Source organism: Protopterus annectens, chromosome 1.part0 (assembly GCF_019279795.1).
Source record: "Protopterus annectens isolate FY-2018-M chromosome 1.part0, PAN1.0, whole genome shotgun sequence".
Taxonomy (NCBI): domain Eukaryota; kingdom Metazoa; phylum Chordata; order Ceratodontiformes; family Protopteridae; genus Protopterus; species Protopterus annectens.
Genome location: NC_056725.1, coordinates 1,416,409,260 through 1,416,431,572, shown reverse-complemented (window position 1 = coordinate 1,416,431,572; position 22,313 = coordinate 1,416,409,260). Strand labels below are relative to the sequence as shown.

The 22,313-nt window shown below is 43.0% G+C and overlaps 1 protein-coding gene across 1 annotated transcript in view; it reads left to right on the top strand.

Annotated features, from left to right (window-relative positions):
* Positions 1-22,313, top strand: part of ZNF292 (zinc finger protein 292) — a 1,171,601-nt gene that overhangs the window by 314,245 nt on the left and 835,043 nt on the right. The window contains exon 2 of the mRNA XM_044067433.1: positions 6,640-6,794. Coding sequence (XP_043923368.1) covers positions 6,640-6,794 — 155 coding nt within the window. The remainder of the gene's footprint in view (positions 1-6,639; positions 6,795-22,313) is intronic.

Genomic DNA, 22,313 nt, shown 5'->3' with positions numbered 1-22,313 from the left:
TTAAGACAGTTCCTCAGAGGGGCTAAGAATATAAAACCCCCAAGGAAGCAACCAGTACCTGCTTGGGACCTCAATTTCATTCTAGAAAAATTGACCTTACCTCCTTTTGAGCCAGCTGCTTCAACAGAACTGCAATATTTGTCCTGGAAAACAGCCTTCCTCCTGGCAATCACCTCAGCTCGCAGGGTTTCGGAACTAGAAGCCCTCATGGCTGTGCAGCCTTTCATCATTTTCCATCAGGACAGAGTTTCTTTACGAACCAATCCATCCTTTATGCCAAAGGTAGTATCCAGTGTAGCCTTGAGTCAGGCTATCCACTTACCTACCTTTTACCCTAATCTTCAAAACAAAGGGGAGAGACTACTACATTCCTTGGACATTCACAGACAGCTGCGTTATTATTTGGACAGAACAAAGACTTTCAGAAAATCAGAGCAACTCTTTGTGTCCTATGCTACAGGAGCTCAAGGGAAGCCTATTTCCAAACAAACAATCTCAAAGTGGATAGCCCACTGCATACGCTTTTGTTACTCTTTTCATGGTAAAACTGTACCTGCTGGCATCAGATCTCACGCCACAAGGGCCACAGCTACCTCTGCAGCTTTACTCAGGGGGGTTCCTACCAAAGATATTTTGAAAGCAGCCACTTGGAGTTTTGTACATACCTTCTCCAAGCACTATCACCTACCATTATACTCCAAATCTAGAGCAGGCTTTGCCACTGCAGTTTTGCAGGGCATCCTGGCTCCTCCTAGATCAACCTAGTGCCTACCACCCCTTTTTTAGCTTTTTGATTCTACCCATCTGTTATGACTGCAGCTGTATGCACGATGAACATAGTACAGTTGTGTACCTACCATAAATGTAGATATTCGAGTGCTAATACAGCTGCAGTCCAGGTTTCCCTCCCTCCTTCCCCTCTTGGGACAGGCCTAACGGCTAACACCTCCTCATACAACCTGATTGGGATATTCTTTTATGGTGTATTTGCTTGCAACTACTGTTTTTTGATTATATTGCATTGCATTATTACATAAGTTTAGGTATTGCCTTCCTTCTGGGGGCACCTGACATCTGGGGCAAGAAAAACTGAAGAAAATGGCGTCGGCTGGATCTTTTATACCCCTGTCGCACTGACGTCAGGGAGGAAGCGACGACAACCGATAGACCTAGACTTTGGAATTCCGCCGACCGAGGACCCGCCTGACAGCAGGAAAAACCATCTGTTATGACTGCAGCTGTATTAGCACTCGAACATCTACATTTATGGTAGGTACAAAATCAGAGCTCTTCTTCCATGAGGAAAAAAATAGATCTATATCCTGCTCTATTTTTATGGTTTTCCACTCGGACTTTAGTCAGTGAGAGGGAATATCTCAGGATTCTGGATCTCGTGGCTTCTATGATTCTCATGATACCCCTGACAAGACTCCACATGAGAAGGATACATTGTCATCTGAAGTCTCTCTGGACCCAGCACCAACATTCCTTATCTTTTCAGATCTCAGTGCTGGGGTTTGTCAGGTGGAAAGTCACTTGGAGATGACAGCTATCCCTAAATTCAGGTCTTCCCTTCTCCTATCATGTCCCAAAGCAGTCAGTCACTACAGATGCCTCAGACTTTGCTTGGAGAGCAGTTTCGGGAGTGACTCAAAGGTTAACTTGTGTGAGATACCAAGGACAGATGCAAGCATATAAATAAATAAATAGGAGAGAGTTGCTCACCCTGCTCAAGGCATTCAACTTTCTGAATCATCTTTGGTCCCTGGGACCTCTTGAAGTTGTTATAAACAGCACCACAGTCATGTCGTACATCATCACGCAAAGGGGAACCAGGTTATACCTTCTCTGCAGATTAGTCATGTTGGCTTCAGATATAGCTTTACAGTGGAGTCTTCTCTAATGGCATCCTGTATTCCATCAGAGCAAAACTGTGTGTGGCAGACGAGCTGAGCAGGACAAGAGCAAACCCTCATAAATGGAAACTAGATGGGGGGGGGGGGTCTTCCAAGATTTGATCCCTCTGTGGGGACTTCCCCAACTTGATCTCTTTGCCTCCTTTCTGAACAGTCAGCTGGTAAGGTTCTGCTCCAGGACTCCATGCAAGAAGGCCTGGAAGACATATGCCTTTTCTTTTCCTTGAATAGGAATGTTCCTTTATGCTTTTCCATCTTTTCTCTAGTATTGAGGGTACTTGTGAAGATTCAGTGGAAATCCCCGAAGATCGTTGTGGTGACACCCTTCTGGCTCTGACAACAGTAGGTTCTCCCTTCTTTTTGGAACTGGTCAGGGGCAGTTACCACAAGCTTGCCCATATACTGGATCTACTCGCACAACAGGTGTGTTTGATATATCCAGACAGTAGTCCGCTTCAGTTGACTGCCTCAGTGATGTGGTCTTAATTCCTTTTAGGCACCTGTTTGCAGAGAATGTGCAGCAGGTACTAAAGGAGGCAGGAAAGCCTGCTACTAGAAAATTGTACATTAACAATTGGAAAAGTTCTAGTTGGGATCAATAATATAATAATCACCCATTCAGGGTTAGTTCTCTGGTTTGGCAGAGTTTGTGTTACTGTCCTATGGCCTTTCTTACTCCTCTGTCGCTGTTAATTTGTTGGCTATTTCAGCATGTCTGTCCCTGGAGCCTCCTCTTTCACCGCATTTTCATGCCAAAATGTATTTGAAAGGGGTTTTGCATAAGTGGTTTCAGAAAAAAGGTGGCCCCTCCTTGCGATCTTAATTTTGTGTTAGAGAAGCTAACAGTTGTTCATTTGAACCAGCTAACTTGGCTGACCTGAGGCTTTTAACATACAAAGCAGTTCTTCTGATTGCTGTGACCTCTGCAAGAGGGATCTCTGAGTTGCAAGTTCTTTTGGTGAATCAACCTTATCTCATTTTCCATAGGGACGGTATTTTTGAGACCTAATCCTTCTTTTATGCACAAAGTTGTATCCAAGTGTACTTTAGGTCAAACTATTCAACTACACATTTTCTTTCCTGAACCCAGAAATGAGGGAGAATGGATACTCCATACCTTGGATGCCCACAGACAACTCTCTGATACTGTCTTCACAGAACTAAATCTTTCAGATCTTCAGATCAATTGTTCATTTCTTGTAAAGGTAAAGAAAAAAAGGGACAACCTATATCAAAACAGACTATTTCCAAATGGTTGTTTAAGGCTGTTAACTGTTAAACTCACCACAGCAAAACTTTTCTAGGCAGGGCCTTGGCTTCATCTAGAATCCAGCCCTTTCCAAAAAGCCAATGAAGTATTCTAGAAGCTACAGTTGCTCTTCTGTACATATTTGTACAAAGCACTATAAGCTTGAGTCCTCCTTTAGCTCCATTTCAGGCTTTGCTAGGGCCATTCTCCAGTGGCTCTTGGACTCTCTTCCTTCCACTTCCCAAATGTAAGGTAAGGGTAGTCTACCCATTTAGCTAATGTTACTGCAGGAGTGATCAAGATGATGAGCTTAGTACAGTTGTGCAAGTAAACTTACCATAACAGTAGAAGTTTGAGTAATCACTGCTGCAGTAGCCGTTCCCTCCACACGTCTTGGTTTTTGTGTTGTGCTCATACCAGCGTGTGGTTATTTTTTGTTATTCCTAGCATTATCCTTTCAGGGCTCAGCTTCCCTCTCTCTGCTGGCAAGAAAGTTCTGAAGAGCTTGGTGACCAAACTCATCTTTTAATCAGCTCAACTCAACCTTTCCGGCAGTTTGGGCATGTGGAAGGTCCATGAAGGTTTGAATGCTGGCTGGTTATATCTTTGGCAGGATGTAACCTATATAGCTAAAACTAAGCTTTAGTGATCATTCGAATGTCTGCCGTTATGGTAAGTTTACTTGTACAACTGTACTTTTTTTGTCTTTAAGATAAATTTTGGCCATAACATGTTTGATTGTTAATGTATAATAATGAAGTACTTTTTTCATAGAGCGGTATTGGCCCACTATTAGATTACAGTTTGCATAAATTATTTGAAAAATAGGAATATAAATGTTGCTGCTCGCAATTTTATCATACAAAATTTGACAGGGTCACTGTTATGCTTTGTGAAAAATAATGGCAGAATGAGTACTGTTCATAGATTTTATACAGCTTCTGTTACAGATGGTACAAATGTTATGTTGAATGGAAAATGTGATGTATCCCAGTCTTTTGCCATTATTGGAAAAAATAGATCAAGGCTTTGGGGCTGATTATTATGAGCATATTCCTAATTGTAATTGTAAAAAGTTAGAGACCATCATTAGCATCTGTTCCTAAAACTTGGACGAAAGGTATGATTTTTTTTTTTTTTTAATTACATATTTTTATTCTATCAAGCATTGCAGAAGACATCTTGTTTCTAATATCTGTAGGTGGTGTCTAAATATAAATGGTAAAGAGCTGTATTGTCCCTGTTGTGACATTAATGTTCTGTAAATTACCTTAATCCATATTTTGGTAGGTTCTGTAAATTTACTTTAATCCATATTGGTTATGCTTTTGGAGTAGTTTTCCTGACATGCAGTGATGCTCTTAATTGTTATACGCATATTGATGTTTCAGAATGCATGTCTCGCAGTTAATGGTAACATGCAAAACATTTTCCAAAGTTGTGGTGTAGACAGCCTACATATATTTTGTAAGTGTAATGTGTACAAAAAAAAAAAAATGTCCTTCACGCGAAGTGAAGACCAAAAAAAAAAAGATCTTTCTTGCAGAACAGCAACCAGTTCCGTATTAAACAGAAGTAGCTCCACTTTGTGATTTATGTCAGTATACGAGCCAATCAAAAAATCACACAGCAGAGCCTGTTCTGTTCAGCCCGCTATTCTGCATTGAACAGAAGTGGCTCCTCTTTGCGATTTATGATTGGCCCATATGCCGGTATACTAGCCAATCACAAAAAAAAAACGGAGACTGTTTTGCTGAGATTTTAACTGGCAGTGTGGGACTCTGGATTGGGCTGCTGATCTCAGGACAGTCCCAGTCAAATAGGGACGCCTGGCAACCCTGAATGTGTACCATTTTGCAGTTTTCTTTTCAGAACTTTTACGGAATATGGTTGTGCTGGCTAACTTAAGGCAAGCATATATGTGGAATGCAGATCTGTAGTCCTTTCTGCTTTACTTAAATGTTGTTTAAGAACCTATTGCATTAACCTAGCAATCAGTCACAGTTATTCAAATTGTAAATATAATAAAAATAAAAACTGGAGAAAGCTACCACAACAAACTACAAGCAACTACCATATTGACAAATATGCCTCTTAAGAGTTGACAGAGCTGTTCAGGATTTGGAAACTTGTCTGGGCAGTGACTTAACTTTTGAACAAGATGTCCATTGTTGTAAGAAAGTCCTTCTGTATTGCACAGCTTGTAAAAAAATAGACTGTGTCTAGGTCTTTGCCCCCCTTTACCCAGCCCTCATTAGGCCAGTCCTTGAGTTACAATTTACTCTTTGGTGTATATCGCTGTCCAAACACATGCAACAACTGGAGTGCTCACAGAAATACCTTACTAAAAGGATACAAGGCCTACAAAACATGTCTTATATGGACTACCTCAAAGCCCTGTCAATGTACTCTGTATCCTACAGTCTGCTAAGAGGTGATCTGTGTCTGGAATACAAAGCATCTTCTGACCTATTACTGATGGATTTACTGCACATCAGCAAGTCAGGTGGAATCAGAAATACCCTGTCTAGGGATCTAAACATCTTCTGCAACATAAACAGAACTGTTTGGAGGGGACAAGTGTATCTCAGAGGATACTACTGCTCTGGAACACACTGCCTATCCACATAAAACAAAGTGCATCCCTGGCCATATTCAGGCACAACTTGGATCTGTGGATAGGAAACAGAAAATTTACCCTGGGGTTTGACATCAGTACTACTAATGGACAGAGGCAGTTCCTAAATGGTTCATCTCATGCTTAAGGTCTCCTCAAATTATCTGTGGCATGATCCCAGTTATTCTCATTTAAAGTAATATGTTATCGACTATGGAATGGGTAAAGCCAATCTCTAACCAAATGCGATAGTTTAATTTGAACTTAAAAAGGGAAATTAGCTAGACATAAAATGACCCACAGGGGCAGTTCACCTACTGATTGCCTATGAACCTGAGTGTGAAACAAAATGGTTAAAGATTTTAGAAGTATTTTCTTAAACACGACACATTGGCCTGATCATTTTCTTTGTGAAAAACGTCTGTGTTTATTATCAGATTCTCTTTCACTTATTGGTAATTCATTTTGTGTTTGTTGTTGGTTATACTGTGTTTTTTTTTCATAAAAATGTGTGATATATAGGAATTTTACAAAAATGTCTTTAATGTAGAACTTGTAAGTGTCCGGCTGAAATATGTATTCATATCTGGTAAAATGGTAGGGGTCTTCTGAGATGTGCATAGTGCTGTAGGGTAGTTTGCTTGTAAAAATGAGCTTGTCCTATATGAAGTGCATGCTTGCTAAAGGTACTTTTAAAGTTTATTTTTGCTGCAGCCATGGAACTAGGGATGGTGTTTCTGTTGACATACACGCTCACTTTTTTTTTTTTTTGCTAAATGAATCAAGTTTAAACTTTTATATATGAGTAGTGTATTTTGTCAGAGTTGAACTCATTTCGTTTTCTTCTGCCTAATCAGGCACTTGTGGAATATGCAGGAAAATGGAAGATTTCTGAAGATCCTTTGCCTCTACTGGAAATTTACACATTAGCTATCCGGAGCTATTGTCAGGCCCATCCATACCTTAGCTCAGAGTGTGAAAATGTACCATTGGTGCTTCAGCGATTAGTTCTGTGAGTATATTATGTGCATGAAATCTATCTGTGTCAAAAGCCTTGCTTATCTTTCTCATAGACTTTTCTTAAATAGTTGTACATTTGGATAGCTTGTTTTTCTTTTGAGGTAATTTGGTCCTTCTTCTAATTGAAAAATATAGTTACTGCCATTGTTGGCTTTGGGTTTATTTTCCTCCTTACCATCACCGCATCACTCGTATGTGTGGAGCTGGGCATGTCCTACTGGAAAACATATACACCATAAATATCCATTTGCCTAGGCCACAGTCATCTTTCTGTTCAAATCCCTCTCAACAGGTTAATTTAAAGCCAGTCTTGAAAATGTCATTTTCAAAGGAAAAGCTAGTTTGGTTCTCTTGTACGCTTGTCCTTTTAATCTCCCTGGCTCTGTAATTATTTCACACACAGGAAGAAGAATGATGCAAAAGTGGAAAAAACTCCACATCTCCTTACTCACAAGAAATGAATGCTGACAAATAGTCTTCTCGCCTGGATAATTTAAATTGGGAAGTAAAGTTGATATCTTGACTGAAATTCTCACAGGTGCATATTCCATACCAGTGTGTTATCACCACTGACGTCTGATAGGAATACCAAAGCTTAAGCTTACCTAGCGTCATGCATGGACTGTCTTTTCGTCTGAATAATTTAAATTGGGAAGTAAAGTTGTTCATTCTACCTGTGTTTCTGTACAAAAAAAAAATCCAATAAATATGTTTCACTGTTGTAGTTTTTGCTTCTGACAGCAGCATTGGATACTAGAGTTTTTCCTTACACGTGTAAACCACCAGGGGCAATGAGATGAAATGAATGAAGGCCTTCTCTCACTGTTCCTATGTGAGGCTGTGGGACTAAAGTTCTACTGGCATTGGTGTGAAGGTTGGGAAATTATTCTGTTTAGTTTATGCAGACGTTTTCTAAAGCAGAATCTGTTCTCTAGGCTGGTTTGTTTTGGGAGGGTAGGCACTTGCTTTAACAGCCTAGTCAGCGCATTATATATAGGAAGGAGGGTCATGGTTTAGGGAACAATACAGGGAAAAATGCTGCTTCCAGGCTGTGACTGATCTTATCCTACCCCAGTATGCCACTAAGAGCTGGCATTAAAACATCAGGTGCAGCTTGGACGATGTCCTTCTGTATCACTGTTGCAGCATTCATTACATGTGGGATCTCCTGCCAAGGATAGCCCAACTTCCATCCATTATACTAAAACCTTTATATCCTCCCAGCATCCTACATCAGGTATATGCTCCCTGCACAGGCATAGGACATAAAGGTGACATATACACACACTGATACTCAGAACTTTTTGATGCCAGTCCGAATGCCACAGTTGACCATCAGTCGGAATGCCTTTCTACTGAGCCATGTATAGATAAATGCCCCAATGGAGTTTCTTCTTTTTCTGTTTGAGTACTGAGAGTTCATGTTATCCAGGAAGTGAAAATGTTAGTGTGGGAGGCAGATTTCCATAAAGATCCTCACAAGATGTTTTGCTTAGGTGCTGTGCATGACTGCACAATTTGTTAGGCCTTTGTTCCAGAAAAGACTGTGCAGCTTTGTATCTTGTTTGTCCATATACCTTGAGAACCAACATTTCAAGCTTTTGACCAAGGTTACTATAGCTGAACCCTACTGTACCGAGGTACAACAGTTTCTCAAAAAGAAGTCTAAAAAATTTCAGTCTGATTCTGCTGCTGTCCAGCCTCCACTGGATGTCTTGAGTTGAATGGAGACCATGCAGTGCTGAAGCCGATTTCTTCTGCTGCAGCTATGTTGGAGGCTGGCATGGAACAGACTTCTCACACGTCCTTTGAGGCTGTGCAGACATCTGCCATGGGCGTTGAGGGGGAATCACGGCTGATCATTTCCGAAGGCCCTAGTGGGATTCTCCGGGTTCTTATTAGAGAGGAAGTTCTTTTTACCTTTTTTAGAGTCTAGGCATGGCTTTGAGCCACTTAGATTGGTCAAAGCCAACATTCCATTAAAAAAGAAGCAGAGAACTAAAGATCCTCAGAAAGAATGGCAGGACTTTATGGAGTTTGCTCACTTGCCCTGATGGCATGGAAGCCCCCTCAGCCCTGATGGCATGGAAGCCCCCTCAGGGATTATCTTTTGCTACTTCACTTTGGTCTTTTACTCCAGCCAAAAGGACTAGGGAGTCTGATTCCTCGTTGAGGAATTGGATTCAGGAGATGAATCCTTGGCCTATTCCTCACAGATCAATTTACCTTTAGACTATGGATCAAAAGAAGAGTATTTCTTGAGTCCTGATTCTACTTTTCAGGAGTTGTCCTTTGGAGACAGTGTAGCTCACATGATGGAACTTCTTAAGTGGGATTGCTCCTAGGTCTGTGACATTCAAAACCGGTATTGTGAGCTGTTACAAATGGAATCTCATAAACTTTCTGTCTCCCCCCCCCCCCCCCGATGTCCTTCAAGGATGCATCTGCAGTCCTAATATATGGGTTGTCCTGCCTCAGGCAGCCCTTCGGTCGGCCGGATTCCAAAATCTGGGTCTGGCCTCGGCTGATGTCGCACTTCACCTGACGTCATAGCTGCTGTGGTATAAAGGCATCAGCCGACGCCATTTTCCTCAGTCTTTCTTGCCGCGCGGTGCCCGAAGCAGAAGCTGTTCGCAAGTGCCGGTCGGTCAGATCCAGAGATTTCTACTACCGAAGGCTTCTAAAAAGCTAAGCACCCCATTGGGGACTCTTTCTTGCCTCAGCCGATGTCAGACGAAGTAAATAATTGTTTAACTTGTGGGAAACAAATGGATTTCCACTCTTACTGCCTTCCTTGTTTAGGCCCGGACCACGACGTATCAGCTTGTTTAGCCTGTGCTTCCTTCAACCGACGGACGCTTAGACGTCGGTCGGAGTTTGCAGAGGAGTTTTTTGGTCTCGCTTTTGCATACAAAATGCCGTCTGAGACTCCGACTACACAATTAGCTAAAAAGCGCAAGGAAAAGGACCGACACTCGCGGTCTGCGGTTTCGGCTGAAACCACGGTTAGGCCAACCGCGAGTGTCTCTGTTTCAGCTGAAACAGAGTCCTCGGTTCTTCCTTCGGCCGAAAGCAGGCCTCCGATAGCCGAGGCTTCACAGAGCATGGTTGAATCGGCTACTGAAATTGCCCCTACAGAAGCTAGCACCCAGGATTTGTCAGATACTATTCCTTTAGACATATCTACCCCTGCACGTGGTGCTGCTAGACCCCCTGCATCTATGTCTATCAAGGCTTTTTCCAGGGCTAAAGCAGCTAAATCTTCTAAGGCCTTACCTGCTAAAACTCCCTCACACAGGCCTACCTCTAGTTCTCAAATGCTCAGCCTGGCTGAGGATCTCATTTCTTTGATCAGGGGATCCCAACCTCACCCAGACAGGGCTTCTCAACCCCCTCCAGATAAGAGGCCTAGGACTGAACCCCCGGAACCTGTTTCTACAGACTATTCCTCGGATGACTCGGATATCTCAGACCCTCAGGAAGGCCCATATTCTCCTTATGAGGATTCCGATGCAGAAGACTCCATTCCTTCTGCCTCTCCTCCTGAAGAATTTTCTTTTGGGGAAACCTTACATGCTGTGAGGGAACACTTTCAATGGCAGGGTCAGGATTTTTCAGATTCAAGGAAAAGGCTAAGGACTTTCTTACACTTACCACAGCATAGGCCTTTAGCCATTCCTCCAGTACTAACAGTTGTTGATGATGCATATAATGATGCCTGTACTGCCCCTGATTCTCTTCCTCCGGCCCCTGCCAAGCCTGACAGATATTACAGGGTCCCGGACACACACTACCATTTGTATAAGGCTCCTGTTGCAGATCCTGAAACCATTTCACAGGGCCCTAAAGCTGTGGCAGCTGCTTCTGCCAAAAATCCTCTCCCCTCTGAAAGGGAATCTAGAGCATTAGAGATGGGGTAAAGGTTTATACTTCTGCTACTCTTTCGGCCAGGGCCTTAAACTGTCAATTTCACATGATTCAGTACCAGGAATTTTTGTTAGACCAGCTAAATAAAAACTGTCCTCTCCTGAACCTATAGACCACAAGTCCCTTCAGGATTTGGTACATAACTCTCAGCAGGTCAGTAACCATTTCTTAAAATGTGGCTATGATGCACTGGAGGCTTCCTTTAGATCAGCTATGACTGGAACAGTGATTCGAAGGCATGCCTGGTTAAAAGAGCAATCCTTACCAGACCATGTTAAGTCAAAACGCCTAGATGCTCCTATGGAGAAACAAAGTTTGTTTGGCTCCCCTGCACAGGAGGTTCTAAAGAAGGTGGAGGAAAAAGCAAAATCTGTCCAAACAGTCAAGGATTTCTTACAGGTCCAACCTCCGAGGTTTAGCAAAAATTGGCCTTCGAAGAATTGGTCCTTTCCAGACACCTCCAGAGCACAGAGAGGCAGAAATAGATGCCCAAGAGGCAGAGGTCAATCCAGGGGTGCCTACAGGGGACGTCAGTGGCAACCTACCAACCAGAGAAGTACTGCCACAGATTCAACTACAACCACTTCCACAGGGCAGACACAATGACTTGGCTCTGATTCCGCCTACCAGGGAACAACTGGAAGCACCCTTGGGCGGAAAACTAGCTTTATTTTTCCACAACTGGCATTACATTACAGGAGACAAATGGACTTTACAAACAATAGACAAAGGCTACAGGTTTCACTTCCACACTCTACCAAAAAAGAGAGGAATGCCAAACCTACCACCAAGCCAAAAAACAGACGCTCTAAGACTAATCAACAACTTACTAAGGATGAGAGCTATAGAAAAGGTACCGCCTGTGGAACAAGGCCAAGGATTTTACTCCAGGCTTTTCCTTGTACCAAGAAAAGAAAATCAATGGAGACCTATTCTCGACTTGTCCGCTCTGAACACATACCTCATTGTTCCAAAATTCAAAATGCTGACCCTCCAGCAACTTCTTCCCATGCTGGGCAAGGAGTCTTGGCTGGTGACTCTAGATCTCAAGGAGGCATACCTGCACGTCCCTATACGACCAGATTGCAGAAGACACCTCAGATTTCTTGCAGGATCAGATCATTATCAATTCTCAGCATTGCCCTTTGGCTTATCTACTGCGCCCAGAGTATTCACGAAATGCCTGGCATCAGTAATTGCTCATTGCAGGCTTCAGGGAATTCAAATTTACCCATACCTGGACGACTGCCTAATACAAGCGGACAACAAGGCAAAATTAACAAAAGATTTGGAAAAGGTCATACAACTGTTGCAAGCCTTGGGATACACAGTCAACATGCAAAAATCAAGACTAGTACCATCCCAAAGGATAACATTCTTGGGTGCACAACTGGATACATCAACTCAGATGGCTTTTCTCACAGAAGAAAAACAAAAGCAACTACCAGTAGATTTCATGACATTAACAACACAAACTCAGCTTATTGCAAGGAAAGTCCTGCAAGCCCTGGGTTACATGGCATCCTGCATAATATTGATTCCGCATGCCAGGCTGCATATGAGAAAGTTGCAATGGTACCTAAGGAATGTATGGTCTCAACACAAGCACAGTCTAGAAGCCCAGATTCCAATAATTCCATGCCTGAAGCAAGAATTCCAGTGGTGGGCTCAGGCCTGTCAGTTGAACAGAGGACTGCCTTTCCACAAACCTCATCCAATCCAGACCATCACCACGGACGCCTCAGACCTAGGCTGGGGGGCACACATGGTGGACAAGTGCATACAAGGCCTATGGACCCAAGACCAGCTGAATCTACACATAAATCTAAAGGAGATGCTGGCAGTGAAACATGCAATCCAGGCATTCCGACCATTCCTTCAACAAGGTCACCTGCTGATAAGGACGGACAATACCACAGTCATGTGGTACATCAACAAACAGGGAGGTACACACTCATATCCTCTATGCCGGATGGCAATGCACCTGTGGAATGTGGCCCTGAATCTCAACATTCAACTTCAGGCCAGATTTGTACCAGGAAAAGAAAATTCACTAGCAGACACCTTAAGCAGAACTACCACGGATGCTCACGAATGGATGCTGCATCCAGATATCTTCAAAACCATAACAAAGAAATGGGGACTACCAGAGATAGACCTGTTCGCCTCCCCACACAACCACCAATTGAAGAAATTCTGCACAAGAGCATACCACCCACTTGCTTGGAAGGGTGGACTCCCTTTCCTTCAGCTGGAAAAAAACTGACAGCATATGCATTCCCACCTCTTCCTTTGATGTACAAAGTCCTACTGAAGATCAAAGAGGATCAGCCAAGGGTAATCCTGATAGCTCCAGACTGGCCGAGGCAACATTGGTACCCGCTACTGAGAAGCATGTCTCGGACACACGCATGGCCTCTACCTCTATGTCCCTTACTTCTAACACAGAACAACTACAAGATCCTACATCCAAACTTGAAAACACTGCAGCTAGCTGCTTGGAATATTGCATAAAACAAAATAACCCAGATTTATCTCAGAGGGTTAAGGACATTATCCTGGAGGCTCACAGACCCTCCACAAGGAAAACTTATTCAGCCAAATGGAAGAGATACCTCATTTGGAGTGCAGCAAAGGGAGAAAATGTCTCATTGGCAAACATAGCACACATCCTGGAATACTTAGCAGAACTGTTCCACAATGGCTTGTCCTACTCCTCCATTAAGATTCATGCATCAGCAATCTCAGCAGAATACAACATGGATCCTCCTGTCTTCTCTCATCCTCTACTCAGACAGTTCTTGAGAGGAATCAAAACGTAAAGCCTCCAAGGAAACCAACTTTAACTACATGGGATCACAACTTTCTGCTGGAAAAGTGAACACTTCCCCTTTTGAACCAGCAGCAACAGCAGATTTACAGTTCTTGTCTTGGAAAACTGCTTTCCTGCTAGCAATCACTTCAGCAAGAAGGGTATCTGAATTACAGGCATTAATGGCAGTACAGCCCTTCCTTATCTTCCATCAGGATAGAGTGTCTCTGAGAACCAACCCTACCTTTATGCCAAAAGTGGTCTCCAGAGTATCATTGAACCAAGCGATTCATTTACCTACATTCTTCCCCAACCCACAGAACAGGGGGGGGAAAGACTGCTACATACCTTGGATGTGCACAGACAATTACGCTACTATCTGGACAGAACTAAGACCAACAGAAAAACTGACCAACTTCTGGTAGCATATGCAACAGGAATGCAAGAAAAAGCAATTTCAAAACAGACAATCTCAAAATGGATAGGAAATTGCATCCGATTTTGCTACTCTTTTCATGGAAAGACAACTCCTGAAAATATCAGACCTCATTCCACAAGAGCTACAGCCACCACTACAGCTTTCCTACGAGGAGTGGCTACCAAAGACATTTTAGAAGCTGCTACTTGGAGCTCCGTGCATACATTTGCCAAGCATTATAACCTTCCTTTATACTCCAGATCCCGAGCAGGTTTTGCAACTGCTGTGTTGCAAGGGATCTTGACTACACCATCTTTATCTTAGTGCCTCCTCCCCCAGTTTGGCTATGGTATTCTACCCATATGTTAGGACTGCAGATGCATCCCTGAAGGACATAGTGCAGTTTTGTACCTACCATAAATGTAGATGTCTGATAGGTATGCATCTGCAGTCAGGATTACCCACCCTCCTTCCCCTCTCTGGTATTCCTAGGGTATCTATCCCACTTTTAGCTAGCTGGGGGAAATTATTATGGTGTATTTGTTTTGTATATATGTATATATATATATATATATATATATATATAATTTTTGCTCTCTACTGTTTGGAATTATTTGCATTTATCCAAATTTAGCCTTCCTAGAGGGCACCTGGCATCTGGGGCAAGAAACACTGAGGAAAATGGCGTCTGCTGATGCCTTTATACCACAGCAGCTATGACGTCGGGTGAAGTGCGACATCAGCCGAGGCCAGACCCTGACTTTGGAATCCGGCCGACCGAAGGGCTGCCTGAGGCAGGACAACCCATATGTTAGGACTGCAGATGCATACCTATCGGACATCTACATTTATGGTAGGTACAAAACTGTACTTTTTGGATGCTTTGTTGGATATGTTTGGAGCTGACAACCTACTTCACAACGTTAAAGAAATGAGTGCTCATTTTGCTCTATGGACCTTCCATTCTTTTTGGTCTCCAGCCCCTGTAAAGGTCTCTGCAGACATCACAATCATGTGATACAACAACAAACAGGGGGCACAGTCTTATCTTTGCAGACTAGCCCTTCATGCCTGGGACTTTGCTCTCCCCCTTCAACAAACCCTTCAAGCAGTCTGCATCCTTTCAGAAAACGACCTTGTGTCAGATGCTCTGAGCAGATCCAGGTCACAGCCTCATAAATGTATGTTTCACTGGAGATATTTTTGGACATAGTACATCATGGGGTATTTAGCAAGTCAATTTTTTGCCACCTCTTTGAGCAGGCAAGTTCCTTGCTTCTGTTCCGAGTCCCAAATCCTCCGACTTGGAAGGTGGATGTCATTTCCTTTTCTTGGAAGGGAATGTTCCTAAATGCTTACCCTTCTCTTCCGCTTCCTAGGCTCCTGCACAAAATCATGAAGGACCCCCCCAAAAAAAAAAATCTTGCTTGTGACTTCCATTTGGCCTAGACAACACCTATTTCACCTTCACTTTTACCTGACCAGGGGCAGTCATCACAAATTACCTCATCAGATGGATTCTAGAAGTATTCTATAAGCTGCTACTTGGACATCTGTATATACGTCTATAAAGCAGTGTAAGCTTGATTCCCTTTCTAGGTTTAGGTTAGGCTTTGTTGGGACTGTTCTCCAGGGGCTCTGGACTATTCTCCTTCCACCTCCCAACTGTAGTAAGCTTAAGGTAATCCACCCATAGGGCTAAGGCATTTTGTAGTAATCAATATGATGAAACATAGTCTAGGTGAGTAAGTAAACTTACCATAGATAGATGTTTGAATGAGCACTGCTGCAGTAGCATCTCCCTCCCTCCATCCCCTTGTTTTTTGGTGTGTTTTTTTTTTTTTTATGCCAAGGTGTGGACATTTGTTTTGTTCCAAGCATTGTCCTTTTATGGTTCCACTTCCCTTCCTGTGTTGTCAGGAAGGGTCTGAAGGGCTTGGCGCCTTAACTTGTCTTTGTCAGCTCAGTCCAAGGTGGGGAGGGTACCCTAAAGCTTTGGAAGCTGGCCGGATGTTATACCCTTGGCAGGTTATAACCTGTATAGCTAAGGCTACTTCAGCAGTGATCATTTAAACATCTACAGTTAAGGTAGGTTTCCTTACACTACTATACTTATTTATTTTTTTACTAACCTGTAATATGAAAAATATACACCGTCTTTTTTTTGTGTGTGCGTGTGCTCAGTTTTCCGGGGGTGGGGCATCTTAATAAGTCAGTGACAGAAACTGTTTTTGATGGGGAAATTACATAGAGAGAAACTCTTTCTCTGCAGTCTTCATTTTCAGACACACATAGCTGATTGCAGGTACTTTGCCCATACATTTTTCACAAATCTGTGGGAAAAAGTGTTGCCTCAAACTCAAAATTTACTTTGAAGGTGTACTGCAGCACCTTCAAGAAAAATCATGCTCGTTAGTTCCCTTTACCAAATGACCCGCAAGGCATAAGCTTGGTTCATATGGTGTGGAGTCCTATAATCTGTTTTCATCTTACTGTATTTATTTATTTGTTTGTTTGTGTTTTAACTGTCTGTTTATACTTTGCTGACCATGTTGCTCCCACTAGGCTAGTAGCTTCTTTTCAGGGGGACCCAGTGTGGTGTTTATACTACTAGGGGAAGTTTGGCCAGGGCACCGTGGAACTTCCCCTACTCATAGCGTATGGGGACACTGTTGGTGGTGGTGCATCCTACTTCATGTTTCCGTTCCAGGCATGTAGGTGACCCGGAGAAACAGGAGGAAGTATGGCAAGTGTTGGTGAAGAATATAGAAGAACGGAGAAGGATAAAACGAATACAGAGGTGAGCCTTTATGAACAATGCAGCAAAGCGAATTGGAGGATACAGAGGTTTTCGATACTGGAGGAGAAAGGAGATACAAATAAGGTTGGTAGATAGGTTCTAGATTCATAAGATATATTTCAGGAGAAGCTGTTTGAGGGAGAAGAGAGTCAGCAGAGATGTATTTTTACAACTTATCAATCTGGAGTGTTGTGAGATGTTCATTTTAAAATAAATGATTAATCAAAGTGAGCCAGAGAGCAAACTGGCAGTGTCATGGGGAGAGATCATGGAAAAAATACAAGTGGAAGAGACTGAAAAGATTGTAGAGGACTTGACAAGAAAAGTCATGTGCACAAACAGTGAAAGAGGGCGAAAGAAGAAGCGAAGAGGTGAAGGAAGTGAAGAAGAAATATGTTGTAAGAGTGAGCAGTAAGAAAGAGAGAGGACTGGACAGGTATGAGGTCTGGGACACTGTAATTGCACCACTAGGTGTTTCACCCAAGGAGGTAAGAGCTTTTATTCTTATCAACAAAGAAACCTACTGTGACGTATTTTTTGAAACAGGACAATATATGGAATACTTTTTAGAAAAATAAGAGAAAAATAAAGAACTATAATCCTTGGACTGAGTATGTAGTAGAAGCATCTCTCAGAAAGACAAAAAAAAAGAATTATAATACAGTTTAGAACGGAAGTTGACAAAGATGAATAGAAAGAACATTTAAAGCCAATATGTAATGATCTGATGGACACAAAAATATATGATGATAAAGGTTTATGGACTGGGGTTGTGAATGTGGGACCATTTATAAAATGCAGAGTGGTAATGCACATATCCCTAGTGTAATTAAATGGAATAGTAACAGATGATTTGTTAAGTACAGAGGGCAACCAAAACATGCTTTTCTGTGAGAAAAGTAATCACTTGATAAATGAATGTGGTAAAAGTACAGTTTTGTACCTACCATAAATGTAGATGTCCGATAGGTATGCATCTGCAGTCCTAACATATGGGTTGTCCTGCCTCAGGCAGCCCTTCGGTCGGCCGGATTCCAAAGTCTGGGTCTGGCCTCGGCTGATGTCGCACTTCACCCGACGTCATAGCTGCTGTGGTATAAAGGCATCAGCCGACGCCATTTTCCTCAGTGTTTCTTGCCCCAGGTGCCCTCTAGGAAGGCTAAATTTGGATAAATGCAAAAAATTCCAAACAGTAGAGATCAATATATATATATATATATATATATATATATATATACACAAATATACAAACAAATACACCATAATAAATTCCCCCAGCTAGCTAAAAGAGGGGTAAGTACCCTAGGAATACCACAGAGGGGAAGGAGGGTGGGTAATCCTGACTGCAGATGCATACCTATCGGACATCTACATTTATGGTAGGTACAAAACTGCACTATGTCCTTCAAGGATGCATCTGCAGTCCTAACATATGGGTAGAATACCATAGCCAAACTGGAGGAGGAGGCACTAAGATAAAGATGGTGTAGTCAAGATCCCTTGCAAAACAGCAGTTGCAAAACCTGCTCGGGATCTGGAGTATAAAGGAAGATTATAATGCTTGGCAAATGTATGCATGGAGCTCCAAGTAGCAGCTTCTAAAATGTCTTTGGTAGCCACTCCTCGTAGAAAAGCTGCAGTGGTGGCTGTAGCTCTTGTGGAGTGAGGTCTGATATTTTCAGGAGTTGTCTTTCCATGAAAAGAGTAGCACAATCTAATGCAATTTCCTATCCATTTTGAGATTGTCTGTTTTGAAATTGCTTTCCCTTGCATTCCTGTTGCATATGCTACCAGAAGCTGGTCAGTTTTTCTGTTGGTCTTAGTTCTGTCCAGATAGTAGCGTAATTGTCTGTGCACATCCAAGGTATGTAGTAGTCTTTCCCCCATGTTCTGTGGGTTGGGGAAGAATGTAGGTAAATGAATCGCTTGGTTCAATGATACTCTGGAGACCACTTTTGGCATAAAAGTAGGGTTAGTTCTCAGAGACACACTATCCTGATGGAAGATAAGGAAGGGCTGTACTGCCATTAATGCCTGTAACTCAGATACCCTTCTTGCTGAAGTGATCGCTAGCAGGAAAGCAGTTTTCCAAGATAAGAACTGTAAGTCTGCTGTTGCTGCTGGTTCAAAAGGGGGAAGTGTTAACTTTTCCAGCACAAAGTTGAGATCCCATGTAGGTATAGGTGGTGTCCTTGGAGGCTTTACATTTTTGATTCCTCTCAAGAACTGCCTGAGTAGAGGATGAGAGAAGACAAGGAGGATCCATGTTGTATTCTACTGAAATTGCTGATGCATGAATCTTAATGGAGGAGTAGGACAGGCCATTGTGGAACAGTTCTGCTAAGTATTCCAGGATGTGTGCTATGTTTGCCAATGAGACATTTTCTCCCTTTGCTGCACTCCAAATGAGGTATCTTTTCCATTTGGCTGAATAAGTTTTCCTTGTGGAGGGTCTGCGAGCCTCCAGGATAATGTCCTTAACCCTCTGAGATAGATCTGGTTTATTTTGTTTTATGCAATGTTCCAAGCAGCTAGCTGCAGTGCTTTCAAGTTTGGATGTAGGATCTTGTAGTTGTTCTGTGTTAGAAGTAAGGGACATAGAGGTAGAGGCCATGCGTGTGTCCAAGACATGCTTCTCAGTAGCGGGTACCAATGTTGTCTCGGCCAGTCTGGAGCTATCAGGATTACCCTTGGCTGATCCTCTTTGATCTTCAGTAGGACTTTGTACATCAAAGGAAGAGGTGGGAATGCATATGCTGTCAGGTTTTTCCAGCTGAAGGAAAGGGAGTCCACCCTCTAGGCAAGTGGGTGGTATGCTCTTGTGCAGAATTTCTTCAATTGGTGGTTGTGTGGGGAGGCGAACAGGTCTATCTCTGGCAGTCCCCATTTCTTTGTTATGGCTTTGAAGATATCTGGATGCAGCATCCATTCGTGAGCATCCGTGGTAGTTCTGCTTAAGGTGTCTGCTAGTGAATTTTCTTTTCCTGGTACAAATCTGGCCTGTAGTTGAATGTTGAGATTCAGGGCCACATTCCACAGATCCATTGCCATCCGGCATAGAGGATATGAGTGTGTACTTCCCTGTTTGTTGATGTACCACACGACTGTGGTATTGTCCGTCCTTAGGTGACCTTGTTGAAGGAATGGTCTGAATGCCTGGATTGCATGTTTCACTGCCAGCATCTCCTTTAGATTTATGTGTAGATTCAGCTGGTCTTGGGTCCATAGGCCTTGTATAAACTTGTCCAGTATGTGTGCCCCCCAGCCTAGGTCTGAGGCGTCCGTGGTGATGGTCTGGCTTGGATGTGGTTTGTGGAAAGGCAATCCTCTGTTCAACTGACAGGCCTGAGCCCACCACAGGAATTCTTGTTTCAGGCATGGAATTATTGGAATCTGGGCTTTTAAACTGTGCTTGTGTTGAGACCATACATTCCTTGGGTACCATTGCAACTTTCTCATATGCAGCCTGGCATGCGGAATCAATATTATGCAGGATGCCATGTAACCCAGGGCTTGCAGGACTTTCCTTGCAGTAAGCTGAGTTTGTGTTGTTAATGTCATGAAATAGACTGGTAGTTGCTTTTGTTTTTCTTCTGTGAGAAAAGCCATCTGAGTTGATGTATCCAGTTCTGCACCCAAAAATGTTATCCTTTGGGATGGTACTAGTCTTGACTTTTGCATGTTGACTGTGTATCCCAAGGCTTGCAACAGTTGTATGACATTTTCCAAGTCTTTTGTTAATTTTGCCTTGTTGTCCGCTTGTATTAGGCAGTCGTCCAGGTATGGGTAAATTTGAATTCCCTGAAGCCTGCAATGAGCAATTACTGATGCCAGGCATTTCGTGAATACTCTGGGCGCAGTAGATAAGCCAAAGGGCAATGCTGAGAATTGATAATGCTCTGATCCTGCAAGAAATCTGAGGTGTCTTCTGCAATCTGGTCGTATAGGGGCGTGTAGGTATGCCTCCTTGAGATCAAGAGTCACCAGCCAAGACTCCTTGCCCAGCATGGGAAGGAGTTGCTGGAGGGTCAGCATTTTGAATTTTGGAACAATGAGGTATGTGTTCAGTGCGGCTAAGTCGAGAATAGGTCTCCATTGATTTTCTTTTCTTGGTACAATCAAAAGCCTGGAGTAAAGTCCTTAGCCTTGTTCCATAGGTGGTACCTTTTCTATAGCTCTCATCCTTAGTAAGTTGCTGATTTGTCTTTGAGCCTCTGTTTTTTGGCTTGGTGGTAGGTTTGGCATTCCTCTCTTTTTTGGTAGAGTGTGGAAGTGAAACCTGTAGTCCTTGTCTATTGTTTGTAAAGTCCATTTGTCTCCTGTAATGCAATGCCAGTTGTCGGAAAATAAGGCTAGCTTTCCGCCCAAGGGTGCTTCCAGTTGTTCCCTGGTAGGCGGAACCAGAGCCAAGTCATTGTGTCTGTCCTGTGGAAGTGGTTGTAGTTGAATCTGTGGCAGCACTTCTCTGGTTGGCAGGTTGCCACTGACGTCCCCTGTAGGCACCCCTAAATTGACCTCTGCCTCTTGGGTGTCTATTTCTGCCTCTCTGTGCTCTGGAGGTGTCTGGAAAGGACCAATTCTTCGAAGGCCAATTTCTGCTAAACCTCGGAGGTTGGACCTGTAAGAAATCCTTGACTGTTTGGACAGATTTTGCTTTTCTTCCACTTTCTTTAGAACCTCCTGTGCAGGAGCCAAACAAACTTTGTTTCTCCATAGGAGCATCTAGGAGTTTTGACTTAACATGGTCTGGTAAGGATTGTTCTTTTAACCAGGCATGCCTTCGAATCACTGTTCCAGTCATAGCTGATCTAAAGGAAGCCTCCAGTGCGTCATAGCCACATTTTAAGAAATGGTTACTGACCTGCTGAGAGTTATGTACCAAATCCTGAAGGGACTTGGTCTATAGGTTCAGGAGAGGACAGTTTTTTATTTAGCTGGTGTAACAAAAATTCCTGGTACTGAATCATGTGAAATTGACAGTTTAAGGCCCTGGCCGAAAGAGTAGCAGAAGTATAAACCTTTTTACCCCATCTCTCTAATGCTCTAGATTCCCTTTCAGAGGGAAGAGGGTTTTTGGCAGAGGCAGCTGCCACCTTTATGGCCCTGTGAAATGGTTTCAGGGTCTGCAACAGGAGCCTTATACAAATGGTAGTGTGTGTCCGGGACCCTGTAATATCTGTCAGGCTTGGCAGCCGGAGGAAGAGAATCAGGGGCAGTACAGGCATCATTATATGCATCATCAACAACTGTTAGTACTGGAGGAATGGCTAAAGGCCTATGCTGTGGTAAGTGTAAAAAAGTCCTTAGCCTTTTCCTTGAATCTGAAAAATCCTGGCCCTGCCATTGGAAGTGTTCCCTCATAGCATGTAGGGTTTCCCCAAAAGAAAATTCTTCAGGAGGAGAAGCAGAAGGAATGGAGTCTTCTGCATCAGAATCCTCATAAGGAGAATATGGGCCATCCTGATGGTCTGAAATATCGGAGTCATCCGAGGAATAGTCTGTAAAGACAGCTTCCGGGGGGTTCAGTCCTAGGCCTCTTGTCTGGAGGGGGTTG